Raw genomic sequence first — 23,115 nt, 5'->3', positions numbered from 1 at the left:
AGCGACCAAAAGAGATACAAGTTGGAATCCAGCCTTGGCTGTACCACACACCATCTGTCAGCCTTACAGAGCAAAATAAGGAAAAGCAGAAAGCATGTGATTATCCTCTCCCTCACTGGAGAGCCCTCTTCCCTGATACTTTCTCAACATGGAAATGACACATACATTTTCCCACATTGGTGACGTCCTGCATTGCTCTCTTGTCCTACTTGCTCTCCCCTTGGCAAGCAGGGATGCAGGCTGCCAGGTGGGGACCTAAGTGAGAAAGCAGGAGAATAAGAAGGGAAAGCAGGGGATGCTGAAGTCTCTCCACCAGGCACCCAGCTGGCAGGATGCAGGGCTTTGCTTCTGCCTCCGTGGACGCCTGAGCACCGCTGGGTCTGCGCACCTTCAGTCAGGCAAGAGCTCTTCTCTCTCCTTCTCCCCCCTGCCCTTGCACATTTTCGTAACCTTGCAAAAGTTTCAGACGTCATCTTTAACCTACTGCAGGCGGGGCTTCAGAGCCACATGAGGGACAGTGAAGGGGAACCATGCTTGGTCAGCACCCCAGCCCCATGGCCAATGAGTGGGGAGCTGCACTACACTCCCCTACCCGCCACCCCAAAAGGGGTGCAGGAATGTCTCTCCCCAGCATTGCATTTTGAAAGATGTGTCTGGCCAGACAGCTAGCTGACTTTGGCAGGCGCATTGGCAGCGTGATTAATTAATTAAAGCACAGTTGAGAAAACTGTAGCGCAAGCTTACTCCACAGCCAGATCCAGAGCTCACTAGCAGAGCAGGGCATCTTGCTCCAGACCCCATCTCTTTATTTGAAGGCGTAGGCAGCTTGCATTTTGCACTGAAAATAAGCGAGCAGGATGAAGAAGAATGAAGCCTTGTGCTAATCAGTGAGAGAGGACCTTGTCTGCAAGATAAGGCAACCTGGGAACAGAACAGCAAATCGTATCATAGCAATAGAAAGGATAAGCAAGGCAAGATGGCTAAAGGCTACTTTACACAAGGAAGATTCCCTCCTCCTGTTGCCTGTGTGGCACTGAAGAGAGAAGGAGCTTCTCTGGAAAACAGAAAAGTGGGCAGGAGGAACAGGTGCCATGTTAATTGCAGTCAGAGCTACAGCTGCTGCACCATATTTCTGTACCTTCAGATGCGATCTTCCAGGTACCAACAAGAAGAAAGTTGCATGGATTGTGTTGTTAAACAGACATCCAGGGGTTTCCTGCTGTCACCTTTCCCACTGCTGCACATTTAGGGAGATTCGAGATAACTATGACATGCAAACTTTCCTGCAGCTGTAGCATTCACCTGCCTGCATGTCTGCCTGTCACTGGGCTGCCCCTGTCCCTGCTGACAGGTACCTGCACTCACTGCCAGTGTGGAAAGGTAGGCACTACCGTGCCACAAAAAAGTGTTGGTGGGACAGACTTGCCACAGGCCACCCTCAAGCCCCTGGATGGCTTGATGACATGTTGCTCCTTACTCAGAGCACATCAAAGAGGTTCAGCCCAGGATGAAAAGACCTCCACTGCATGTGAAGCTGTTGCTGTAGCACAATTAGACACTATGGACATGGAAAGGGAAGAGTAATTTTTTATCCCCAAACTGTTGTTTCATTAAAAATGGTTGCTTTTCACAAAAAGAGGTTAAAAATATATATTTCATTGGTATCTTTGAACAAACTTAAAGTGGAGAAAAAGATTAATTTTTTTGTTTGAACACAGAAATCACCTGGAAGCTCCCTGCAAGTTTTTGGATTTAATTTCACTTTTTCTCTTCTAGTGGGGAAGAGAAAATTTAAAGATTTATAGGGAGAAAAAAATACTTCTTTCTTGCATGTCCACGTTAGAAGGAGAGCAGAACACGTTTTTTGCTTGTTTCTAAGCAGACAGTTTTTTTGGAAAACCTCTCATCCTGGAAGACCTCTCATCCTCAGCTATCAAATCTTTTATATGAATAGAATAAAAGCAGCACATGAATTTTCAAAGTTAGTGTTAGTCTCTCTCTGTCTTTTCCCCCCCATCTTACCTTTTGACCTGTGTTTCAAGCTCTCTTTAGAGCATTGCTGTGGAAACGAAATTTTGGGGTTGATTCTCCTGTTGCTTGCTGTCATGTGAGTCGAGTGAATTTGCTTGGGTTTAGCACATCTGCACCACACAAACCAATGCTGCCCACGTTGTGTTTGAAACACTTGTGGGCTTGTTTTGACTTGAACCTTCCACATGGTCTGTGGGTGCAAGTATCAGCCTAGTTACACAACTCCTGTCTCCATTCCTCAAGACTTTCCCTCGACTCCTTGTTAGAAATAACGTATTTTAGCTCTTACTCTGTTATCTCCACCCACTTTGGAATCCCCGAGTGCTATAAATCAGGCTCTGTTTTAGAGATGGAGCTTTGCTTTCCCCTACAGGATTATATATTTTACAGAGGAAACAAAACTCAAATCCAGTTAATGATTGCACTGAAGCACATTGAGTTGATGCCGCAAAGCTGCTTCTCCATCTGATCATGATTATCTGCAAGGGAAAGTTTTCCAATGCTAGAAAATGTGCCATGTCAGACTGGTGCAACTGCACATTGTTTAGTGTTCAGGGTCACATTCCGTCTTCATGAAGTCCTATCTATTTCAGATTCTTTTGCAGCTGGGTTTACAATAGACCTAAGCAACTTGTTCAAGATCTAATAAATCAGAATTATTCCTCTCCCTTTCCCGCCCTCTTTCATCACTTTAAAATTTTCTTTTACTGTTTTGATTTTAGTTCTCCTTCTTTGTTTTAGGTGGAGACTTTGCATAACTCTTTCAGATTATATCTTAAAATGAGGCATGAGCACAAGAAGCAACAAAGAATTATGCAAATGAGTACTTTCAGTGTAAAAAATTAGATTTTATTCTCAGTAGTTTGTAAATCTGCTGCCTGCCCTTGCTATTGATGAGTTTCATGATCTGTATTGGGGATGAACTCAAAGTCTGATTATAACCTGTGGATTAACAGAGGTCAGCGGGGGCCAGCAGTCCACCCAAGGCTGGCCTGCCAAGCACTGCCACTGCTCTTTCCTACCCACTTAATCTGATCCTATCAGCAGTTAAAACTTGAGTTGTCTTTGCTGCAGTAGCCATGGATGTACCTGTGCAAAACAGGAGCCTTCATACTCTGTTTTGCTCTGACTGTGTTGGTAGGATCACCTGTGATTAAGGTGGCCTGACACTCTCTGTTACAGCAGCTTGCTTTAAATTGTTTGTTCTTTTAGTTTTCAAAATGTTGCCTGCAGGGACTAGAATTTTCTAGGAAGGATGTCTGAACCTAGATACAGTCTGGGTGATTTCTAGGGGGGAAATTACACTATAGAGATTCAACTAAATTAGATCAAGAGAAAATGCATTGTTTAGTCCACACTTGGGAAAAAAAAAAAAGGGCACAAAAAAAAGACAAGAAAATTCTTGCTATTGTTTAGATGAGAGGGTCTCAAACACTGGTCAGAGGATATGCTCGATACTTGAGAAGCTGCAGCGCAAAATGTATGTTTCCCTGCTCACACCACCACCACCTCTGGTGAGGAAGGCTGGTTTCCTTACCTCTGGCCTCCTCACCTTCTACCCCCTGCCTCTGACTCCCACCCTCCCTCACTGTCTCACTCACTGCTTTAGCCCCCCTCCCTGATCCTGCTGCCCCGGTTGTCTGGGTTGGAAAGAAACTCTCAACAAAATCGATTTGCACCCTGATTAAATTCCTCCAATGCCTTTTGGATTTAAATAGGGGCTGGCAGTGGAGAAACTTCAAGGTGTGTCCTGGGGAAGGTGTATTCTCACTTATAGATCTTATTGGTCTTTTAATGAAATCTAATGTTGCAAAAGTGACCCAATTCTGCTACACTTGAGCAAACTTTTATTGAATAGCCTTGCTAATACACACCAGGTATATCTTAGTATTCTAAGGTACCTAGTCTGAGAAGAATCAGTTACCCCCCTCAAAGTGAATTCAATTCATTTCACTTTGCAAAACCAAGGGAGTCCTCGCTCTCTGTGTCATAAGCTCCTTTATGAAGCTGAGCCTTTGACAACACACTGCACAGTGAAATAAAAACTGGCCTTGTTATTAATTTTTCTCTATTACATGTCCTTACATAACTGGTCTTTCACCCAGTGGCTGCCAATGCAAAGCTGCTTGCAAACCATACTGCTGAGAGGGCAGACCTGAAAAGCTCAAAGAGGCAACTTTGCATTTCTCCAGAGTACAGATGCAATCTCCAGTGAATAAATTTATGCTCCAAACTTGTACCCCCTTGAGCACTGGCAAAACAAGGTTTTGGCAAAGGTTTTCCAAGGAACAGCAGAAGGTCCCTTGCCAGCACTGAACTGAAAATAGTTATCTGTTGGCTTCTGGTGTAAAACCACGGATGAGAAAGAACACCTTATCCGAGGCACAGTGGAGCTAGGTCGCCAAGGGCAGGGAGGACCAAGGGGAGAGCGGCGGGGGAACCCTGGCTGTGCGGGCAGGGCTGGCGAGACACAGCGCGCTGGGGAGCGGGCAGAGCTGGGGCAGGCAGGGGCGGGCAGAGGGAGCCAGGCCCGAGGGTTCTATGGGCACTGAGGGACGCTGCCTGAGCTCCTGGGTCTCGGATGTGCCGAGCCCAACCGTGCCGCTCCGGACGCGCCGTGCCGAACCGTACCACGCCGTGCTGAGCCCGGGGCCGCGCCGTGCCGGGGCCGCGCCGTGCCGGAGCCGCGCTGTGCCGCGGTGCCCGCCACCCAAACGGAGCGGCCCGGCCCAGGCCCCCCCCGCCCCGCCCTCGGCAGCGCCGGCCCCACCCCGCGGAGCGCGCCCAATGGGTGTGGGGTCGTTTGCATATTTGCATAGTGGCGGGCACATAAGAGCTCGGGGAGGGAGCCCTGGTGGTGGCCTTGCTCGTTTGTAGTGGGGTGCTGCGCGGCTGCATCTCAGAGTGATTCATTGCATTACTTTTGTTCTGCAGCTGTATTTTTTTTAACCCCAAACTTATTTATTTTGTATTTCATTTTTGCACCGAAACTTTTCTGTCGCGGCAAAGCGCAGGGAGAGAGGAGGAGAGATGGGGAGGAGAGCGTTCCTGGTCGCCCTCTGCCTCTGTCTGCGCTGGGTGGCTATTCTCGGTGGCGGCGGTAAGTCCCCGGCCCGGGGAAGGGGCGAGTAGCCCCAGCACGCACGGGCAGGGGGTGCAGGGAAGCTGCTGGGCATGCCTGTTGCATTGCGGGGGGGGAGGGTGCAGGGGAGATGTCGCCGACATTGCGGGAAAGGGGAGTTTGCAGCTTCGCTTTGTAAGGCTCTCCCGGGGTGCTGGGGATGCTGCGGGACCTGAGAGGCAGGGGTGACCTCGGAAGGCGCTGAAGAGCGACCGTTTGGGGACCTGCATCCTGTTTAGGACAGACCCGGAGCCGGTCCCCTGCCCGGGCACAACATGCCCCGCTGGTGACATGGGCTGTGGGGGTTTGGGTTGTGTTTTTTTCCTCAGGAGCAAGGTAGTTTCCAAGAGTCCCTTGCTGGAAGTGGACTGGCACAGCGGTAACACCCTCGGCTCCCAGCAGGGCTAGGACCTTCTGTTGGGCATGGGACTCGCCCTGCATCTCAACTTTCCTACGGTTCTTGGTCTGAGTTGTCTAAGGCAAGACCGAGTTTCATCAGTGTAACGACAAAGTGTTTGTTTTGTAGTTAACACCTCTAATGCAGCAGAATCCAGTAGTGCAAAAGTGATCACAGGGGTATACTCTCACAGTATCTGTATATACATGATTGTGCTTTAAGTACACCTATTGTGCCTGCGTTTGTGTGTAGGCGCCCTACAGGCTAGAGGAGGTAGAATATGTGCAAGTGTTTACTACTAGATGTTCACTAATGGTCTTTCGGGCAATCATGACATGATTGTAGCTTTAATAAGCAAAGAGACAAGTTTTAGGAGGTGACTGCTCCTCAAACTTATGTTATCAGTGCCCTGTCACAGTCTTAACTTACTTAACTTAACTTACTGATCTCACACGCATAATGTGTATACTTTAAAGTCCACAGCCATAGAACAAAATATGGCTGTAGCTCTTAAAGCTACTGTGTCACTAAAATGGAATATGGAAACTGCTGCTCTTTTCACTGCAGATGTCTTTGTTATTTCTTTTGTGTACAAGAAAGCTGAAGGGAAGTCTTCAAAAGTAAGACGATGGGGTGCTAGGGCACAGCTAAAGGAATGTATTTGCACTTTAAATCCAATTTTGTGCCATCAGAGGCAATCAAAAGCAGTTTTCATCACCGTATCCAAGTTCTGTACAGTAAAATAACCATCCTCTCAGAGCAAGCTTGCATCCCTGTGGGAACTGATTTGCAACAGACTTACTAATGATCAAATTATTTCTCTTTAGGAACAGGTTATATGAAAACAGATTGTGTGATCATCCTAAAGTGATCCAAGCCTTCAGTTCTGCACTATTTCTTGCACACCACAGTAAAAATGTTTTGAAACCATGGAAAATACATGATCCAGCCCTTCAGGAATCCAGAGTATTTAATAAACAACATAGAAAAAAATATTCTAGGTGAAGATAATATTGCTGTTCCAAGAAAAGATAAAAACATTACTAGGAACACATTCTGATCTCTATTTTTACCAGTGTAAATCCAGAGTCAGGGTTTACAGCAGATTTATGCTGTTGTATGATGTGAGTTGCTGACTTTTGCTATGGCTGTGTTTGCGACAGACCTACCAGGGCAGCTGTGGCATGGCCTTTCCAGAAACAATGCATTTCTGAGAAGGCACAGAGTTGAAGCTGTCAGGCATCGAAAGTGTACTGTAGAATAACATGAGTACTAGCACTCCTAACTAAAGGCTTGCTGGAATCTCCTCTGTGCAGGAACTACTTGCATGGTATGGGTTTCTCATGCATCCTTTCCTCCATATTACATACTGCAAAGTCTGATAGTGATCGCATTTTATTGTCTTGGGTTAATTCCAGATATCCCAGAGGGACTGATGGATGGCAAGAGCTGTGCTGGATTGAGTTACAAGCCCCCAGCTGCAGCTGAGTAAGAATCTATTTGACAGGGAGCGCTGTGGAGAGGGGTGAGCACCCACATGCACAGTGTGAGAACTGCAGTTTGCCCTTGTTTTGCCAACTGCAGGGCTTGAGCTGGAAGGCTCCTGCTCAGCATCTGAACTTTGGCTTAGCTGCTGTTCAGAGGTGTTGCTCTTTCCACTGACTCTGCCTGGGAAGTTAAGGAGAACATACGGGCTTGGCCATTAAGGAAGACATAAATAAACCCAAAGTCCTAATTTCTGTACAGCAAAGTTCAACAATACCCTGACTTGTGCGGTAGGTTTCATGGGATTGCAACACACAGTAGTCTGCTTTTAGTTTATAGTGCAGATCAAATTAAATGATAACAATTTCTGTGATACAGCCTGTTTATTGTAGCTGACCATGAGTTTGCTTCAGAACTCATTTAGTAATTCAGTGACGGATGAATGATCCTAATGTTGCTATCAGCTGAGGGAAGAGTTATTCCAGTTAACTCCAGCTTGTTATGTAAATGTCTGTTATGTGCTTATGTTTACTGCTGTGCCTGTGCGTCTGTGTAGGCTTGAGTTTACACAGTCTAGCAGTGTAATTTCTAATGATCTTTGCACCTAGCTATTAGTATTTTCATTTCTGTGTACATGGTACTAGGAAATTGTTATCAAAGATTCCCTTTTTACAGCCATAGTTCAGGTGCACTGATTCTGGAAATGCATTGTTATAATATTTGGCATCCTGTGTCTGATGCAGGCAGTTTAACTTTTGATTAGTATTCCAGATGCTGGTACTTCCTCATCACTGGTCAGCTTGCTAAAGAATGTGAGTTTTGAAGTTTTCTTCATGAAAATCAGTTGCCAGGTCATCTTGGCCTTCCCATAAAGGAAACTTGAAGCTGATTTCTCTTGATTAGTGTGTAAACTTGTATATGTACTGTGTCAGAATGCTTAAAATCTGTAGGGTGCTTTCAAAATTGATAGGAGTCCCTAAATGAATGGAATTTTACAAATCGCAAGTCCAAAGCATCCTGAGGTATAAACATGAAAATGGAACTGCTGACTTTTCCCAGTTTAAGCTTTTTTTTTCCCCCACTTTCTTCTGAGTTCTACAATATTGTCTATACCTTGACGTACAGGACAACTTTTTTAAAATATGAAAATTGAGGTAAATGGAGGTGTAAGAAAAGCATCAGAAAGTTTGCAGAGCATGATAAAATGATAAAATTTGGCAATGCAGCCTATGGACTGTTAGAAAAGCCAGCTGGGATCTGAAATTGGTGGTTTAACTCTTAATTCCACTCCCTTTTCAGTTCCCTAAATAGTCCCTTTGTAGGTTACCTTGTTAACTGTTAGCCCACAGCGCTGGCCAGAAAACTTTGTTTTATACAATAACAGGGACTTGTATTTGCAACTGTGTGCCTGGAAGGTTTTGCAGTATGAAACACATGCCTTTATACCTCTGTTGAACTAAACTTGGGAAAACACGATTTTTAGCAAAAGCATGGGATTGTTTTTGTCTACGTATTTTTACCTCCAGGTCTGCTTTTCCTCAAGACATTATTTAGAAATAGACTTGGATTCTTGTCATGAAGAACTACTCCAGTGTCTCAATATGGGTACACAGAAATTTCTGTTTAACTTCTATATCTCCATTATGTAAAACCTGATGCAAATTCAGGTAAATTTCTATCCACCTTTCAGAAACATGCTGAAGGCTTCCCACTTCTGTGTTTTCCCAGATTTAATTAATTTGGGTTAAAACACATCATTAACTAACCAGGGGTGGGTGTATACATGGACTGCCTCTGCATTTCTTTGGCTTTGTGTAAGGCTGTAAGAGTGAGACCTAATTTGAACTAGCTCAGTTAGGACATGATTTGAGACTTTTAATTTTAAATCTATAAGGCAAATGTCTGTGACAAAAGTCTATGTATGACAAAGTTTGGTTCTGAATAATTTTTTAATAAACCAAGATACTTTGAGGTACAGAAGTACAAGTGGGAAATGCTAGTTTTCTGAAGTTGTAGCTTCTCTGCTGCAGCTTTTAAGAATGGTATATGTAGCTGTAAGTAGGTATAGTGAGTGTGTACACACTGTGATGTACCTCTGCTGTATTTCTAAAATTTAATCTGGAGAAAGTGGGAGGTAAAGTGTGCAGCACAACATGAGGTGCAGACAAGTTATGCTCTGAGCCATACAGAACTTGTAAAGCCATACTCAGGTGAATTTTGAGGATACCTTCTCAATGAGCCAATCTTTAAGAATTCTGTAACAAATCCCACCATACACACTTCCCTCACCTGGCGGGTATCTTGTTGCAGGCAACTGAGCATATGTGGACATTAGACAAAATGTCACTTGTGAGCATAAAAAATGCAAACAAAAATTTCTTCTGGCTTTCCAATTCCTTGTAAAACATAGCTAAACGAGCAGAGTGGCCTTCTGCCGTTTCCATAACTCATGAGCTGTTGCTTCGCAGCTGCTATTTTCCTGTTCATCACTGCATCTCAGAGCTCCTCTGTCTTTAAATCCCACCCAAAGATTTTTGGGCTGAAACAATAAATATTTGGGAAGCACTCTGTACATCTTCAGTAGTAGGGGACACCGGACTGCAGTCTTTCTAAGTTTGTTGCACATTTCTAAGTGCACCTTTAAAAATGGTGCACTTGTAATAAACCAAATTTACAATTCTAAGCTTATTTCTAGAAGAGGTGTGGTCTGAACTGATATGTGAATTCTAGTGTGTGATTGTAATTGAAAACACACTATAAGACAGGATATCAATTTAATTTAGATTTTGGGTGATTATCAGGTTTAATTCAGAAGGGAAATGATATCTAAGTATGAAAGGAAGTACTATTAACTAGTGAGCAAGTGGACTACTCTTGTTAGCCTTCCTGTGCTGGGCAGGAATATACACAATGGAAAGTCCTTGCATCATATGCCTTACAATTGAAAGCTGTTCTGGGTCATGTCAAGGTTCTACTGATTCACTGCTAGAGTGAAAAGTTGTAGTTTCATATTTAACCAATCAGCCTTTGGGACTTTTCTGGCTAAAAAGTAGATAGTGTAAGTCTAAAGATTTGTTTCAGAAGGAGGTTTTGTACTCTTTCAGTGAGAAAATGAAATTTTGAATATGTAAAAATATAAGGGGCAACTTCTGAGAAAGACTGGAATTTGGTTAGTTTGGTAAATTTTGGTTTTGGTGACTGGTTCTACTGGTTGGGAGAGAGGTGCTTCTCAAACTTTATCCCCTCTTGAGGGGCAGGGTGGCAGGAAGCGGGCTCTCAGTGTGGTTTTCCTGGATTAGCTAGCTAGCCTAGTGCAGTCAAGGTCAAAACCTAAAGCAGAGTGCTGGCTCTGTTCAATGAAAGCTGCTTCTTGCTTCCTTGCATGTGCCTTGCTTTTAACAGATGAGAAGTTTTGGTGAACTCAGGCAATGTTAAGCCACCTATTGTGGATGATGGCAGTCTCTCCAAGGCTTGTCCATGTGCATTTGTTGCCAGCCTGTGTGCTGGTTTTACACATTGTGTGAGCGGTTAGACCTGATTTCTCTGGCTCTCCAAGCACAGCAGGAGCCTTCCAGACTTTATACAGCTACCTGAGGTCTGAGTGAGGTTGGGTGTACGTCAGTGCCCTGCTGAATATGGTAGCTTGAATGAGAAGACAAGAAAAACTGAGTTTTAGAAAAAAAAAAAACCTGAGTAGTTTGTTATTCATTACCTCTGAGTGATGAAGCACAACTTTATGGAGAAATACAGTTATCATAGAAAACGTCTTCTGCAATGGGGAAAAAGGAGGAGAGTGGAAATCGGGTTTTGTGTGTCTGGCATGAGGTCCTTGCTTGTGTCCCTTTGCATTCCCTGTGGTGGCTTGGAGCTGTTCATTAGTGTGTGTTTAGAAGTTTGTGAAAGATTGGTGGTCGTGATGCCAGGCAACACAACACTGAGAAGGACAGAGTTGGTCTGAGTTCAGCTGCACTTGGAAAACAGGCAATCAATATTTGCTAAATGCAAGTTGACAAAGTAGGGCCTGGTTTAAGTCCGCAGTTAATTGCAGGGTCTGCTGCATACAGAGGTACTTAAGTGTTGAATCAGATATAAAAAGAGGAGGCATTTTAAGTTTCTTCCCAGACAGAGGAAGCAGTGAGCATGAAGGCTAGAGTCACTTCTCTGCTTTGGCAGAACAGATGGAAAAATTATGTTTTGAAGCTAGAGGGAGTTTTCTAAGAAGTGATCTTTAAAAGCCATCACATGCTTTGTCACCACCAGTACATGATCACATGATCTTCACCTCCTCCTACCCCCCCCCCCCCCAATTCAAAATAGCTTCAGGCAGAGGAAGAAGAGGAAGATTTTTTTTTTCCTGCGGTGTTGCTTATCAGAAAAAATACTGCCTTCAAAATGAGTGTCTGATCTTCTCACCTGCTGTTTTCCTCCTTTGATAAAAAGTTAAAACTAGCATTTTTGCAAGAACAGTGGTGACTTTGCAGCTCTTAATACACTGCAATTACTGGGTGCTATAAAGAGCCTTGTTAGGTAGTGGTTATTGATGCGGAATCAGTGATTACTGATGTGGAAGATGCACCACCAAAATATGTAATAGTATGGTAGGAACTTGCTGCTTTCCTGCATGTATTCTCTATGACTGTCCTGTGCAGTTCTCTACTCCTAAAACACTACTGTATGTTTCCTGTGCTCTTGCATAGCAGAAGGTGAGACCAGTTTCGAAGGAATCGAGAGCAAGTTTTCCTTACGGACGCCTGCAGAACCAGATGAGGATGTCTGCTACCTGATTCCTGGACAGGTCGACAGCCTGGCACAGTGCAACTTCAATCATACCAGTAAAACATTTGTGGTGATCCATGGGTGGACGGTAAGAAGAAAGAGGAAGAATCTTGCTTTTAACCACATTCATGATAAATTGTGTTAGATAAAACAGCTGAGGTGTCTATACACCACAGATAATATTAAGATATGTCTTTTTTTAATTAAAAACCCAACAGGTGACAGGAATGTATGAAAGTTGGGTCCCAAAGCTGGTGGATGCTCTATACAAGAGGGAACCTGATTCAAATGTCATTGTGGTGGACTGGCTAGTTCGAGCTCAGCAGCACTACCCAGTGTCTGCTGCATACACCAAGCTGGTGGGAAAGGATGTTGCTACGTTTATTGACTGGATGGAGGTAAGACATTTAGTTACATGTCTCACGTTGTACATAATGTCCTAGGAGACAAAACAGCAATAATGTTGTTGTGTTAATCATCTCCTGTTGGATAGGTTGAGTTAAGCTGTTCCAGACAGTACTTTTGCTGGACTGGTAAAGTCCCAGCTTTAATAATTATCACTTACACAAGAAGGCCTTTTATAGTGTGGTCCGGAAGCTTCACCTTGTGGTCTGTGGAGCCCTGTAAGTCTACAGTATTTCTGAAGGCTCTGTGAGAAGTAGCTATGAAAGACAGGTTGTTATACAGCAGCCAGCCCTTGGGAAATGGAAGTCTGTGCTGCCTTTGGGAAATACTTAAGAGATCCAGAAACTGGTGGGAAGGGGGTGGCTGAAAATTGTGTTAGTTGTATTTAGTGTTTATTCTGTTATTCATGGCTCAAAGAGAAATCCCAGTGTTTAGAAAACATTTTCCCTTATGCTTTCAGATGTTTTCCCATTTGACTTCAATCTTTAAACAAATTCTTCTCTTCTGCAGGAGCAATTCAATTATCCTCTCAACAATGTCCACTTGCTGGGGTACAGTCTTGGTGCTCATGCTGCTGGGATTGCTGGGAGCCTGACCAAGAAGAAGGTGAACAGAATTACTGGTAAGAAGACCTGTGGTTGTTTCCATGCTGAAATATTGTGTTCCTCTGGAAAATCATCAGAATAGTTGTTGCTTCTTGGCTGTACTGAGGTTGTGTTCATGCTTTATTGAATCAGCAGGGCTGATATTTCTGTAGTAGAACTGGAAAAGGTTCAGAAAAGAACAACAAAAGTGATGGGTGAGAAGACTTGATCTGTTTCTGCACAAAAAATGAGTGAGTAGGCAGGGATTAATCAGCCATGAGAAGAGACTAGTTGGGGGGGGTGTGATAGAGAGTGGCCAAATCCTAGCTTGGAGAAGGTCACAGTATCTCCTGTAGCATGAGAACTTCAGCTGATTGTCTTCATCTAGGTGGTCATACCTTGCAGCTGGTGGGAGCCATTAAAAAAAGAACAGGAAGTAGATCCCCTTGCAGTGAGGGTTGTACCTACAGAGCTCTTTTCCATGGCATGCAATGCAATGCAAGCAGCTCCCTCTCTCAGAGGGAGACTGGACAGATAATCAGAAGAGATGCACTGTGGGTTACTAAAAAAACTTAATCCTGACAGGCTCAAGTAATATTCTAGGCTGAAAACCATACTGGAAGTATTTTGGGAGGGGAAGTATACATATGCTTACTTTGTTCCTGTGCATGCTTAGATGACTGCTTAGGGTGATTTTTTTTTTTTTTTTTTTGGAGGCTGAGAAGTGTGCTAGACAGAGTGCACAGCCACTCTGGACTTAGTTTACAGCCCGGCACCTGGAGATCTGATCCTCTAGTACTGATCTCTGTGATGAAGGAAATGCCAGCACCAGCAGAGGCTGAGAAAATCGCCTATCTGTGGTGTCTTCATTGCTGAGAGAGCTTGGGACTGGCATTCAGATGGGAGTCTAGCTCCTCCTGTCCTCTTGGCACCCTTTGCCCCTTCATGTGAGCCTGGCTGTGATCCTGGGTCTACAGGCACATGGTTTGACTAGGGGTGGTTGCATCGTGAAAGGCTGGCTTCTAAGAGGTGGCAGATTAAAATCACTAGCCCCTCTACCCTTCCTTTCTTTCAGCTGCAGCTTTGGTACTTTCACTGACGTTGCCAAATCATGCAAATACCAGTAGCCCTCTGTTATGACCCCATGGTCGCTCTTAATGCCCAGGATGAATGTTTCCGCAGGAAAGTGGCATCACCTTTGAGCACAGTGAGTGAGGGGATGTGGTCCCCAAAGTCCTCACAGGAGAGAGGGAGGCAGCTCAGACCAGGTGAGGCTAATCAGGGGTGGGCAACCCAGGTGCCTGTCCCTGATGAAGGCTACAGAAAAGATATGTCCCTTCAGCTCTGCCTCCAGCTGTCTGTCAAGTAGTGGTCTAATCAAGAGATAGTACCTCTTCACTTGCAGAATAGTTCTGGGTGTTTTTGATGTCAGTGTTGCTGCAGCTTGACAGTTTACCATAATAATCCCCTTCCTCTTAGGCATGTAGACAGTGAAGCTCTCGTTTGTATTTCCCACTCGTTCCCCTAGCAGGGAGTTAGCAGCAAGACATTTTCCACACTTCAGACACTTCAGATAGAAACTTTACAATTCTTCACAGGACAGGAAGTCATTGAGAAAATATTTGCTGGCTTCTTTCTTCCATTCACTGGAAATGGAACAGCTGTGAGGAAGTTATCTGGGCTTCTTTACGTGTGTTTACATACATCTTATTTTCTTTAAAGAGTGACAGCATGTCAGGGTAGTGTATTTGATTCTCCTGTATACATGAATGCTACTTAAGTGATCACACTGTAATATGTAATAATCCAGCCCAATGTGGTAGCTGCATATAGTATTTATCACTGTTGGTGTCTCTAGCAGAGAATATCATTTTTCTTTGTGGTTTGCCCCATAAAGGGCTGGATCCAGCTGGTCCTACCTTTGAGTATGCCGATGCCGTCACCCGCCTCTCCCCGGATGATGCTGACTTTGTGGATGTCCTACACACCTACACTCGAGGCTCTCCAGACCGCAGCATTGGGATCCAGAAACCTGTTGGACACATTGATATTTATCCTAATGGTGGAGGTTTCCAGCCAGGTTGCAACTTGGGAGAAGCACTCCGTCTGATTGCTGAAAAAGGCTTTGCAGGTGAGGCTGCTCTGAAACAAACATCTGTAACATCCAAAGGGACATCTTCAATAGCCTGCAGGTTTTTTGCAAGCAAAGATCTCTTTGAGAGGCACAGGAACTTGTTGTTTTAAGTGCTTTTAAAAGTCAGCCTATAAAGCCCAGCTTTGGCATAGTGGATTGTGGCTGTTGAAAGCATTGCTTAAGAGTTTACATCATTATATGCATGTGTGTATACATATTACACATTTTTGTTCTTTCAAGATGTGGATCAGCTGGTGAAATGCTCCCATGAACGATCCATCCACCTCTTCATTGACTCACTCCTCTATGAAGAAAAGCCCAGCATGGCCTACCGCTGTAACACAAAGGAAGCCTTTGAGAAGGGTCTCTGCCTGAGCTGCCGGAAGAACCGCTGCAACAATTTGGGTTACAAGGTCAACAGAGTGAGAACAAAGAGAAACACCAAAATGTACTTGAAGACCCGTGCTCAGATGCCATATAAAGGTGGGTCCTGCTTGTTTTCTGGCAAGCAAGACTGGTACTTCTCTTCAGCTGTGTGTGAGGGTGGGTGCATGCTGCAGATAACAATATTGCCGCTTCGGTGCCTGTGGTGAGCAGTGGTGAAGCTTGCCTGCAGTTTGCCATTAAGCCCAAGCTAAGGTGCAGTCTCACAAAAACCAATATATCTTACTCAAGGTGTGCAGCTGGGGGTAGGATGCAAAGATATTTGTAACAAGTTTCTAAGTAGCAAAATTAAGAAGGCTTACTCTGCAGACCAGTCACTTGGAACAACTGAGTCTTTCAAATTTTTCAGTACTCTTCATCCAAATGAATTTTTCCTGCTGCTGGGAAAATAATCAGTAGAGCCCAGCATGATGAGCAACATCTTTGAAGATGTATAACCATCAGGCTGGTACCTTTTGTAGCACCTTTGCCAGAGGAGCACCAGCCCTCATTAAAATATCACAGCTCTTCTTGATTCCCATCGCCACAGTGGTGCATCTGAGAAGGACACTGCCAGAAAGAACTGGAAGGCTTTCAGCTAGGGAAGTAGCTTCTAAGTTGGATTTTACTCAGTTTTTTTTTTCTCCTTAGTTTTGACTGTAGCACAGGGAATGCTCATTGTGTGCATTGTGTGGTGGACCAGCAATCAGATGGCACATTCCTGCAGTGTTACAACAGCTGCAAGACTAGCGTTTTGTTGGCATTTGGTGTTTAATCTGCAGCATCAGTGGGTGGAATTTTTTATGAGGGGCACACAGCTCACTTGTTTCAAGTCAAGGATGGCAATTCTTACACATTTATAAAGGGCTTGAAGGTCATGCTGCAGACTCTGGGTTTATTATAGTAGCAGTCAACTTAAATGTAGAGTATAGTTGCAAGAACTGCAAAGGTGTTTTTTAATCATGATTCTCATACATCCTAATCTTTACCTCCTCACAAAAATATTTCTCTGGATACCTGCAAGGAGCTAAACCTCAGTTTACTGATGTTGGCATATTCCAGTGTAGGATTATGCATGAGAGGTTTTGGGTGGGTTTGTCACCAGCGGTTTCTTTGGAGATTGCTTTTTTTCCAAATGGCCCTTTCTTTTGTGTTCTTCCAGTCTTTCATTACCAGGTCAAGATTCATTTCTTTGGAAAGACTAATATGACCAAGACAAACCAGCCATTCCTGATCTCTCTCTATGGCACTCTAGATGAGAGTGAGAACATTGCTTTCACACTGTGAGTACCTACAGAAACATCTGTACTGTTGAGTCTCTCTAAATCTGCTCAAGCCCCAGCTGAAAAACTTGTTCTAGCTCCAGCTACAGAATTCTTACAGGGTTCCAGAATTTGCCCTTGTCTTTGATCAAGGGGATGCATCCACTGCTGAAGCTAAAGGTCTAAACTCTATAAAAGCTGATTTTGGTAAGAGGTCTGAAATATAGAAATGTGAATTCTGATCTGTGAGTCAGCCTAACAAGAATTTTTGTGGTGTGGCAGCTTTCTTGATTTCTTCTCTTTTCAGTAGCTTTATGCCATATCCCAGCTGTGTTAAAGCTCCTTAAAAGCAGACTGCAACCTGAAGTTGAGTGTTTGATGGGCCTGAAGGCCTCAGGACAGAAGCTGAGAGAGGCATGGGATATGCTTCCACAGCTCTGCAAATAAGCAGAAGGCTGTGCTATTATCCCTGCACGTGGGCTGGCAGGGAACAGGGCTGGAAAGCAGTCTGTCTGTTCCAGGAAACCTAAACTCTTCCTGGCTGGTGTTTGTCTGGCTTCTCTGAGAGCCATCAGTACTGGAGAAGACACCCCTTGCCCGGCAGTCTGTTCCAGGATTTTACCAGCCTTGCTGAAGAAAGCTTTTCCTTCTGCCTCTACAAAAGCTTTTTTTTTTATTCCATCCATCAGAACTGGGGACAAGGTTGCTTTCTTCTTTTCTGAAGTACATAAAGTCCTGGTTGTGTTTCCCCTTAATTTTCTTTATCTGTCCAACAGTTCCATTTTTTTCTTCTTTTCCTCCCCACAGGCCTGAAGTATCTTCAAACAAGACCTTCTCCTTCCTAATTTACACAGAAGTGGACATTGGTGACCTGCTTATGCTGAAGCTGCAGTGGGAGAAAGACACCTTCTTCAGCTGGTCAGACTGGTGGACTCCTTTTACTTTCGACATCCAGAGAGTCAGAGTGAAGTCTGGAGAAACTCAGAAGAAGTAACTTGTTTTGATTGTTATAAGCCATATTAGTTTTAATTGACAGTGTTTCCTGATTTTTTTTTTTTTTTTTCCTGATGTTTGGCAGGGTGGAACAAAACATGGAAAGCTGTTACGAGTGCAGCACTGATAATCAGGGCTCCAGTGGCACCAAGCTGGCATTTTTGTCAGCCAGGTTTAGTTGTTTGCTTCCACTGGGTTCTGCAATCTGTAGTTTTACTCCCGTGTAATTCATTTGCATACCACTGTCATGTGCCTTAGGCTAGTTACAATATCCAGGAGAGGACCTCCATGAACCAGCATCTCTGATTATATTTGCAGTTCCTCTCCTTCTTTCTCTTGCTGGACATTTGCATAGGTTTTCTTGCAAAGAACATGCTTAGAAAGAGATTTTTAGACACCCTTCCAAAAGTGTTTGCACGAGAAATCATTGCTTTGTTAAACTGGATTTTCTTAGCAGTTGAATACCTGAATGATGGATGAAGATTGAAACACATGACTGTTGCAGGACTCTGCTAATGCATAAATTTTAGAACAGTGGAGTCTGAACAGAGCTGCTTTGATCTGAATCTTTTGAAATACTGATATTAATAGACATGAGATCTGTTAGCAGAAAATGAACCCATAGCAGAGTATGCATGTCCTATGTATGGTATTGTGAATAATGTTTCTCGTTTGGATAAACAAGGCAAACTTGATCAAAGAGCAGTTATCAGAGCTGAACAAATGTAGGGGTGGGGAAAGTACCGATAAGTAGAAAAGCAACTGCTCTGGTTTGCTGGAACTGGCAACCTACTTTATTTGCAAAAATATGCGGTAGTAAGGCTTTCTTCAAAGATCATTCACCTCACAAAAAGTCCCACAAGGACTGGTGTAAATAAAGATCCAGGAGACTGAGAACAGAGCTTCTGCTCTCTTAGCTACAGGAAGATTTTATGCATAGGACCAATGAAAGTTATGGCTACATTTGAGGTCCATGCCTAGTGCATTTACCAGTTTATCTTGCACAGTGTTTCTTTTGTCACAGAATTCTCTTTTAAAAATTTTCTCACAGGCTTGTAAAGTAGTAGTGCCCTACATGACAAAGTATGAAGGCTGCTTCCAAGCACCAGTCTTGTTTCTATGGTTAAAAAGAGACATCTGGCTCAGTTATATGATTGTCCAATATTTATTCCACAGGGTGGTGTTCTGTTCTCGAGATGGCACCTCGCGTCTCAGTAAGGGAGAAGAGGCAGCAATATTTGTGAAATGTTTGGAGCAACCTGTCAACAGGAAGAGAGGAGGGTATGAGTGATCACTGTTTTTTGGCTTTGGGAGAAACTCGAGTGGTAGCAGGAGGATCTAATGAAACTTCCCGATTTAGTTGACTGGTGTAGTAGTCTTCTCAAGGCTTCAGAAGCATCACAGCCCAGACTAACCTGAGGTTTGCTTATGGCAGCTTTTGCAGCTTAAAAATCCCTAATTTGTTTATCTGCTAACCATGTCCTTGTGTGGTTGATAGCATGTCTGAAAAGCAAGTACAAGTCACTGCCCCTCGTGTTCACATGGTGGCCAAGTATAAATGACTGTTAGAGAGTTTACAGACAAGGCACTAATGCATGGAGAAAAGAATGCCTCTATCTGAAGATACCTTACATTTACCCTTAGTTGAAGACCATCCAAACAGTCAGTCCAGAGCCCTTCCTCCTCAGTCACCAGCAGCAGATTCAGAGGCTGGTGCAGAAACTGAGTAGGCATATGCCTGTGCTTTCCCTGGCACACAGCTTTCTGGTGGCAACTGTCAGGTGAGTGACTTCTGGAGGTTTGCATCTCTGATTTGGATCAGAGATTGAATCTGTGTTGCCCTTGGTGCACTTTAGTTTTTTGATCAATTATTTTTCTGACCCAGAATAAACTTTCATATGTGGGGCCAACTTTATTTGGACTTTATCCACTGAAGTTTGAGCTGGAGGAGTGGTCATATTTATTTTAGTGCAATTCCTTTGCGTGAAAGGTCTCATGGGGACACTTACAGACTGAGATCTAGTTCTTCATAAAAAGGCACGTGTGCTGAACCTCACTTCAGGACAATGACCTGGGGAGGCCTTGAGAGATCTGTGTTTGTATCTGACATGTGTAGAATCAAGCAGCAGCCAGGAAAGCCCAAGCACATAATTTATTTTCCTGCTAAGTAGTATTTTTTTTAATCTTAAGTCTCAAAAATAATACAAAAAGAAACAAGTATCTTACATCTTCCTCATCTGTTTTATTTTTTCCCACAGTGCCAAGAAAACCTCTAAAGAAAATTCTGCCTATGAATCTGCTTAAGTGACAAGAATGAAGATTTTCCCCACTGGGGAGGAGGGGGGTCTGTTCATCCCAGTGGACTTGGATATTCAGAACCAAATATATAGAAATATTTATCCGCTGCTGGCTTTTTGCCTGCTATTCCTAGCTATCTTAGGAGACTTCTTGTAAGGAAGTCTCAGCATACAAAGTACTAACCATAAAGATACATTATCCAAATAATTAAAAAAACAAAAAGAAATCTGCAAAACAACTTGCCAAAGGCTTGAGTGCTGGGAAGGAATAAGTAATTTTGCTTAATCGTCGTGCCTTGTGACAAGGTTTCTTGACACCAAATACTCTGTAGCAACTTTCTAGTATTTATTGAGAAGAAACAAAGCCCTATACCTGGCTTTTTTCTTTTCAGGAGTCTTCTGAAACTGGTCAGCTTTTTTTTCTGGCTTGGCTGGCTGAATTTTCAGACAGTTCAGTGGCTGGAGTTCATTGTCTTCAAGTGTGTGTTTTACAATGAGTAGGTTTCTTCTAAAAAAACCCCACCTTTGTATTACTAAAAGGTGTCAGGGGCTGACTTCATATGGGGATGAATTTTCTAGTTTGTGGTTATGAATGTGTTTTATTGGGGGGTAGATGCCAGTGCCACTTAGCAATGGGCATGATCTGTTAAGCTATATGCTTTTATGCAGCTTAACCTGGAATAAATAGCAGCTGTAGGGGAAGACAGCAGTACTGATGTCCTGTGCAGACATTCAACTTTACGTCTGTGCTTTCATTCCTTGAAAATGAAACCATCTACTCTCCAACACTGTGAATAATGAACTGTTACCAGGTTGTTTTGTGGTTTGGTGTGTGTGTTGTGGTTTTTTTTTTTTTTCCCCACCACCACTTGCTTGCATCCTGTATACCAAAACTGTGACAGTTTCTCTGCTCCTTGATGCCAGATGTCAGTCATGCAGCTGAGTGGCTGCTGCATGCAGTCTTCAGTGCAGGTGAATCCACTTGACAGATGACAAACATGCTTATGCTTCCCTGTACTGGGATTGTGACTGCGAGTGACCCACCTTGGTTTGTTTCTTGGCTGTGATGCAGTGCTAGATCCTAGGAGCTGCTTTGTTCTCTGACATGAGGTGGAATTCAGCAAGAAGCAGGAGCTGTGACAGTTAAAAGGAGCCTGATTGTGCGATGCACAAGAATGACTGCTCTGAAAAACACTTGAAATAGATGTGCTGCGAGTAGCCAAAAATGGATATATCGACATATTTTACTTCCCCTTTATGTATGTAATTTTTCTAGTGGTCTGAAAGGTTCAATAGCCCTCTTTTAGCTTTCTAGAAGATAAACAAAATACTGGGCAGGCAGAAGTGCTTGAAGGTGGACACTTAAAGTGTAATGTGAGCTATTGATGCTGGTTTTTGTAGTCTTGTTCTGCATGTGCAAGACTGTGGAGGTGGTGATTTCTGCAATATCATCCCATCTTGAAAGCAAAACTGATATGTATTAGTTTATATGCACAGTTTTTCTTTTTTTTTTCAGCTGTGGCTGCTAGTATATTTGGGGATAAAAGTCTTAAACAGTGCAATATGTTGGAATATTAATAACTCTAAAATTGCTCACATTTGATTTCCTAACCCCTAAACTACAGCAGAGCTGTGATGAGTCACTGAGGGTGGGGTTGGGTATTGAGTCACTGCATTTGAGACCTCTAAAAATAAATATTATGATTTATTCCCTGTAGAATTAATGTTGTATTGCAATTTTCTCTTAAGAGTTCTTTGAAAATAAAGTGTCTGAACAGTTGTGCTCTTAATACAGGATCAAATACAAACACATACAGAACTTGGATACAAAATAGTGAAGGTTCTTGTACAGGAGGATGCAAGATTTAGCTTTGGATGTTATTTATTAGCTGTAAATAAGGTATTTATGTGTGTAAAGGTAGTTTGTATATATTGCTAAAGTTGCTGACAGTCTCTACATTAATACAGTTGTGTGGTATTAATCCTGTATATAGCTTTCAAACAGATTTTTATCAACAAACTACTTATACTGTGTTGTTTCCTATGTGGTTAAAACTTTTTTTAAAAAAGGAAGCTCCTCAGTTTTGTACAGAATGGAAACCTATGGTTTTAATAAAATTATCAAACTGATGCCAAAGTCACTAGTTTCCTTTTGATGAAGCCATGTGCTATCTGTCTTTTATGTGAAGGCCATAGCCTCTTACTTGGATTCTGGCATGAAAAGATAGGGTAAGATAGAGATTTATTTATTTTAAGCAACGTGATTTTTTTTTTTTTTTTTTTCCCCCGGCCATTTCCTTTGGAGAAACACAAATCATGTCTCCAGACTACAAGGAATCACAATGTGTGAGAAAGTAGTATCCCTGTCACTAGAGAAGTAGCTGATGGCTTGCAGTTTGGTTTTCAAGTCTTATGCCCTTTTAACAAGAGCCCTTACTTCAAAAGGCTTACTTATTGCTTTTTTTTTTTTTCCTTCCCCCACAGGTGTCAGAGCTATGCTTCTGCTCCTTGCTGTACCAAAATAGAGATATTCTGACCTTGTGGGTATAGCAAGGAAGCACCACTCCCTTATCACCACTACCCCTTAAGGGAGTAACAGTGAAAAAAATCACTTTGGCCCACATCTGGTGGTTGTCATCAGAAGAGTTTGCTCTGTGCAATACACAGCAAGGTTCTGCCAAGGTCTTTAGGAGGAGTGTGCCAGAATTTACAAGAGATGTAGTAACATGCACATGGGGGACAATATTAGGAGTATTTGGAGCAGCTCTGAGCTGACTTGAGGGACTCTGCTTCCCACACTTACCTGGCCAGAGACAGCTCTTTGACAGGAGCTGAGCTTCACGCTATGTGAAAGCAGAAGGGAGGTATGAAATGAAAAACGTCTGGGCACAAAGGCAAAGGATGAATAGAGGGAAAGGGATGAAAGAAAGAAGGAGAGGAAATGGAGGGGGAAGTGGAAGTGGAGTATGGAGTACCCTGGAGGAATGAATGGAAAAGGGAAGATTGAGTTCCTTCCCTATCTGCAGAGACAGAATGTATGAAAATGCTGGCAGCAGGTGTTCTAAGGATACTCTGCTCCTTTCTTGGTGTCACTGGGTTGAGAGTCAGGAAAGACCCCTACAGTTGTATGAGACAAAGCCTGTGACCACATCTCCTAAAAGCACCATGATATAGCTATTCTTTTAAAGCCACAGCAATCTCACTGTA

The 23,115-nt window shown here is 43.3% G+C and overlaps 1 protein-coding gene across 2 annotated transcripts; it reads left to right on the top strand.

Annotated features, from left to right (window-relative positions):
• Nucleotides 1-4,890: 4,890 nt before the first annotated feature.
• Nucleotides 4,891-22,040, top strand: LPL (lipoprotein lipase). 2 transcript variants are annotated; one of them, XM_065655405.1, is made up of 10 exons: nucleotides 4,891-5,131; nucleotides 11,735-11,898; nucleotides 12,029-12,208; nucleotides 12,726-12,837; nucleotides 14,697-14,930; nucleotides 15,174-15,416; nucleotides 16,519-16,639; nucleotides 17,426-17,608; nucleotides 18,788-18,892; nucleotides 19,870-22,040. In XM_065655405.1, exons 1-10 carry the CDS (start codon nucleotides 5,062-5,064, stop codon nucleotides 19,913-19,915), a joined length of 1,458 nt encoding a protein of 485 aa, XP_065511477.1. In that variant the 5' UTR covers nucleotides 4,891-5,061; the 3' UTR covers nucleotides 19,916-22,040. The 2 variants fall into 2 exon arrangements, with proteins under 2 accessions (XP_065511477.1, XP_065511475.1); XM_065655403.1 differs by having other exon boundaries at nucleotides 11,732-11,898.
• The last annotated feature ends 1,075 nt before the right edge of the window (nucleotides 22,041-23,115 follow it).

This window comes from Caloenas nicobarica, chromosome Z, assembly GCF_036013445.1.
Source record: "Caloenas nicobarica isolate bCalNic1 chromosome Z, bCalNic1.hap1, whole genome shotgun sequence".
Lineage (NCBI taxonomy): Eukaryota > Metazoa > Chordata > Aves > Columbiformes > Columbidae > Caloenas > Caloenas nicobarica.
The sequence above is the reverse complement of the archived record's forward strand: the minus strand, read 5'-3'. Positions and strand labels throughout refer to the sequence as shown.

What these genes read in the sequence shown, in the direction of transcription:
- LPL (XM_065655403.1), top strand. Translation starts at nt 5,062, where the DNA reads ATGGGGAGGAGAGCGTTCCTGGTCGCCCTCTGCCTCTGTCTGCGCTGG. An exon ending in GGCTATTCTCGGTGGCGGCG is followed by an intron (nt 5,132 to 11,731) that starts GTAAGTCCCCGG and finishes GCTCTTGCATAG; the next exon opens with CAGAAGGTGAGACCAGTTTC. An exon ending in TGGTGATCCATGGGTGGACG is followed by an intron (nt 11,899 to 12,028) that starts GTAAGAAGAAAG and finishes AAAACCCAACAG; the next exon opens with GTGACAGGAATGTATGAAAG.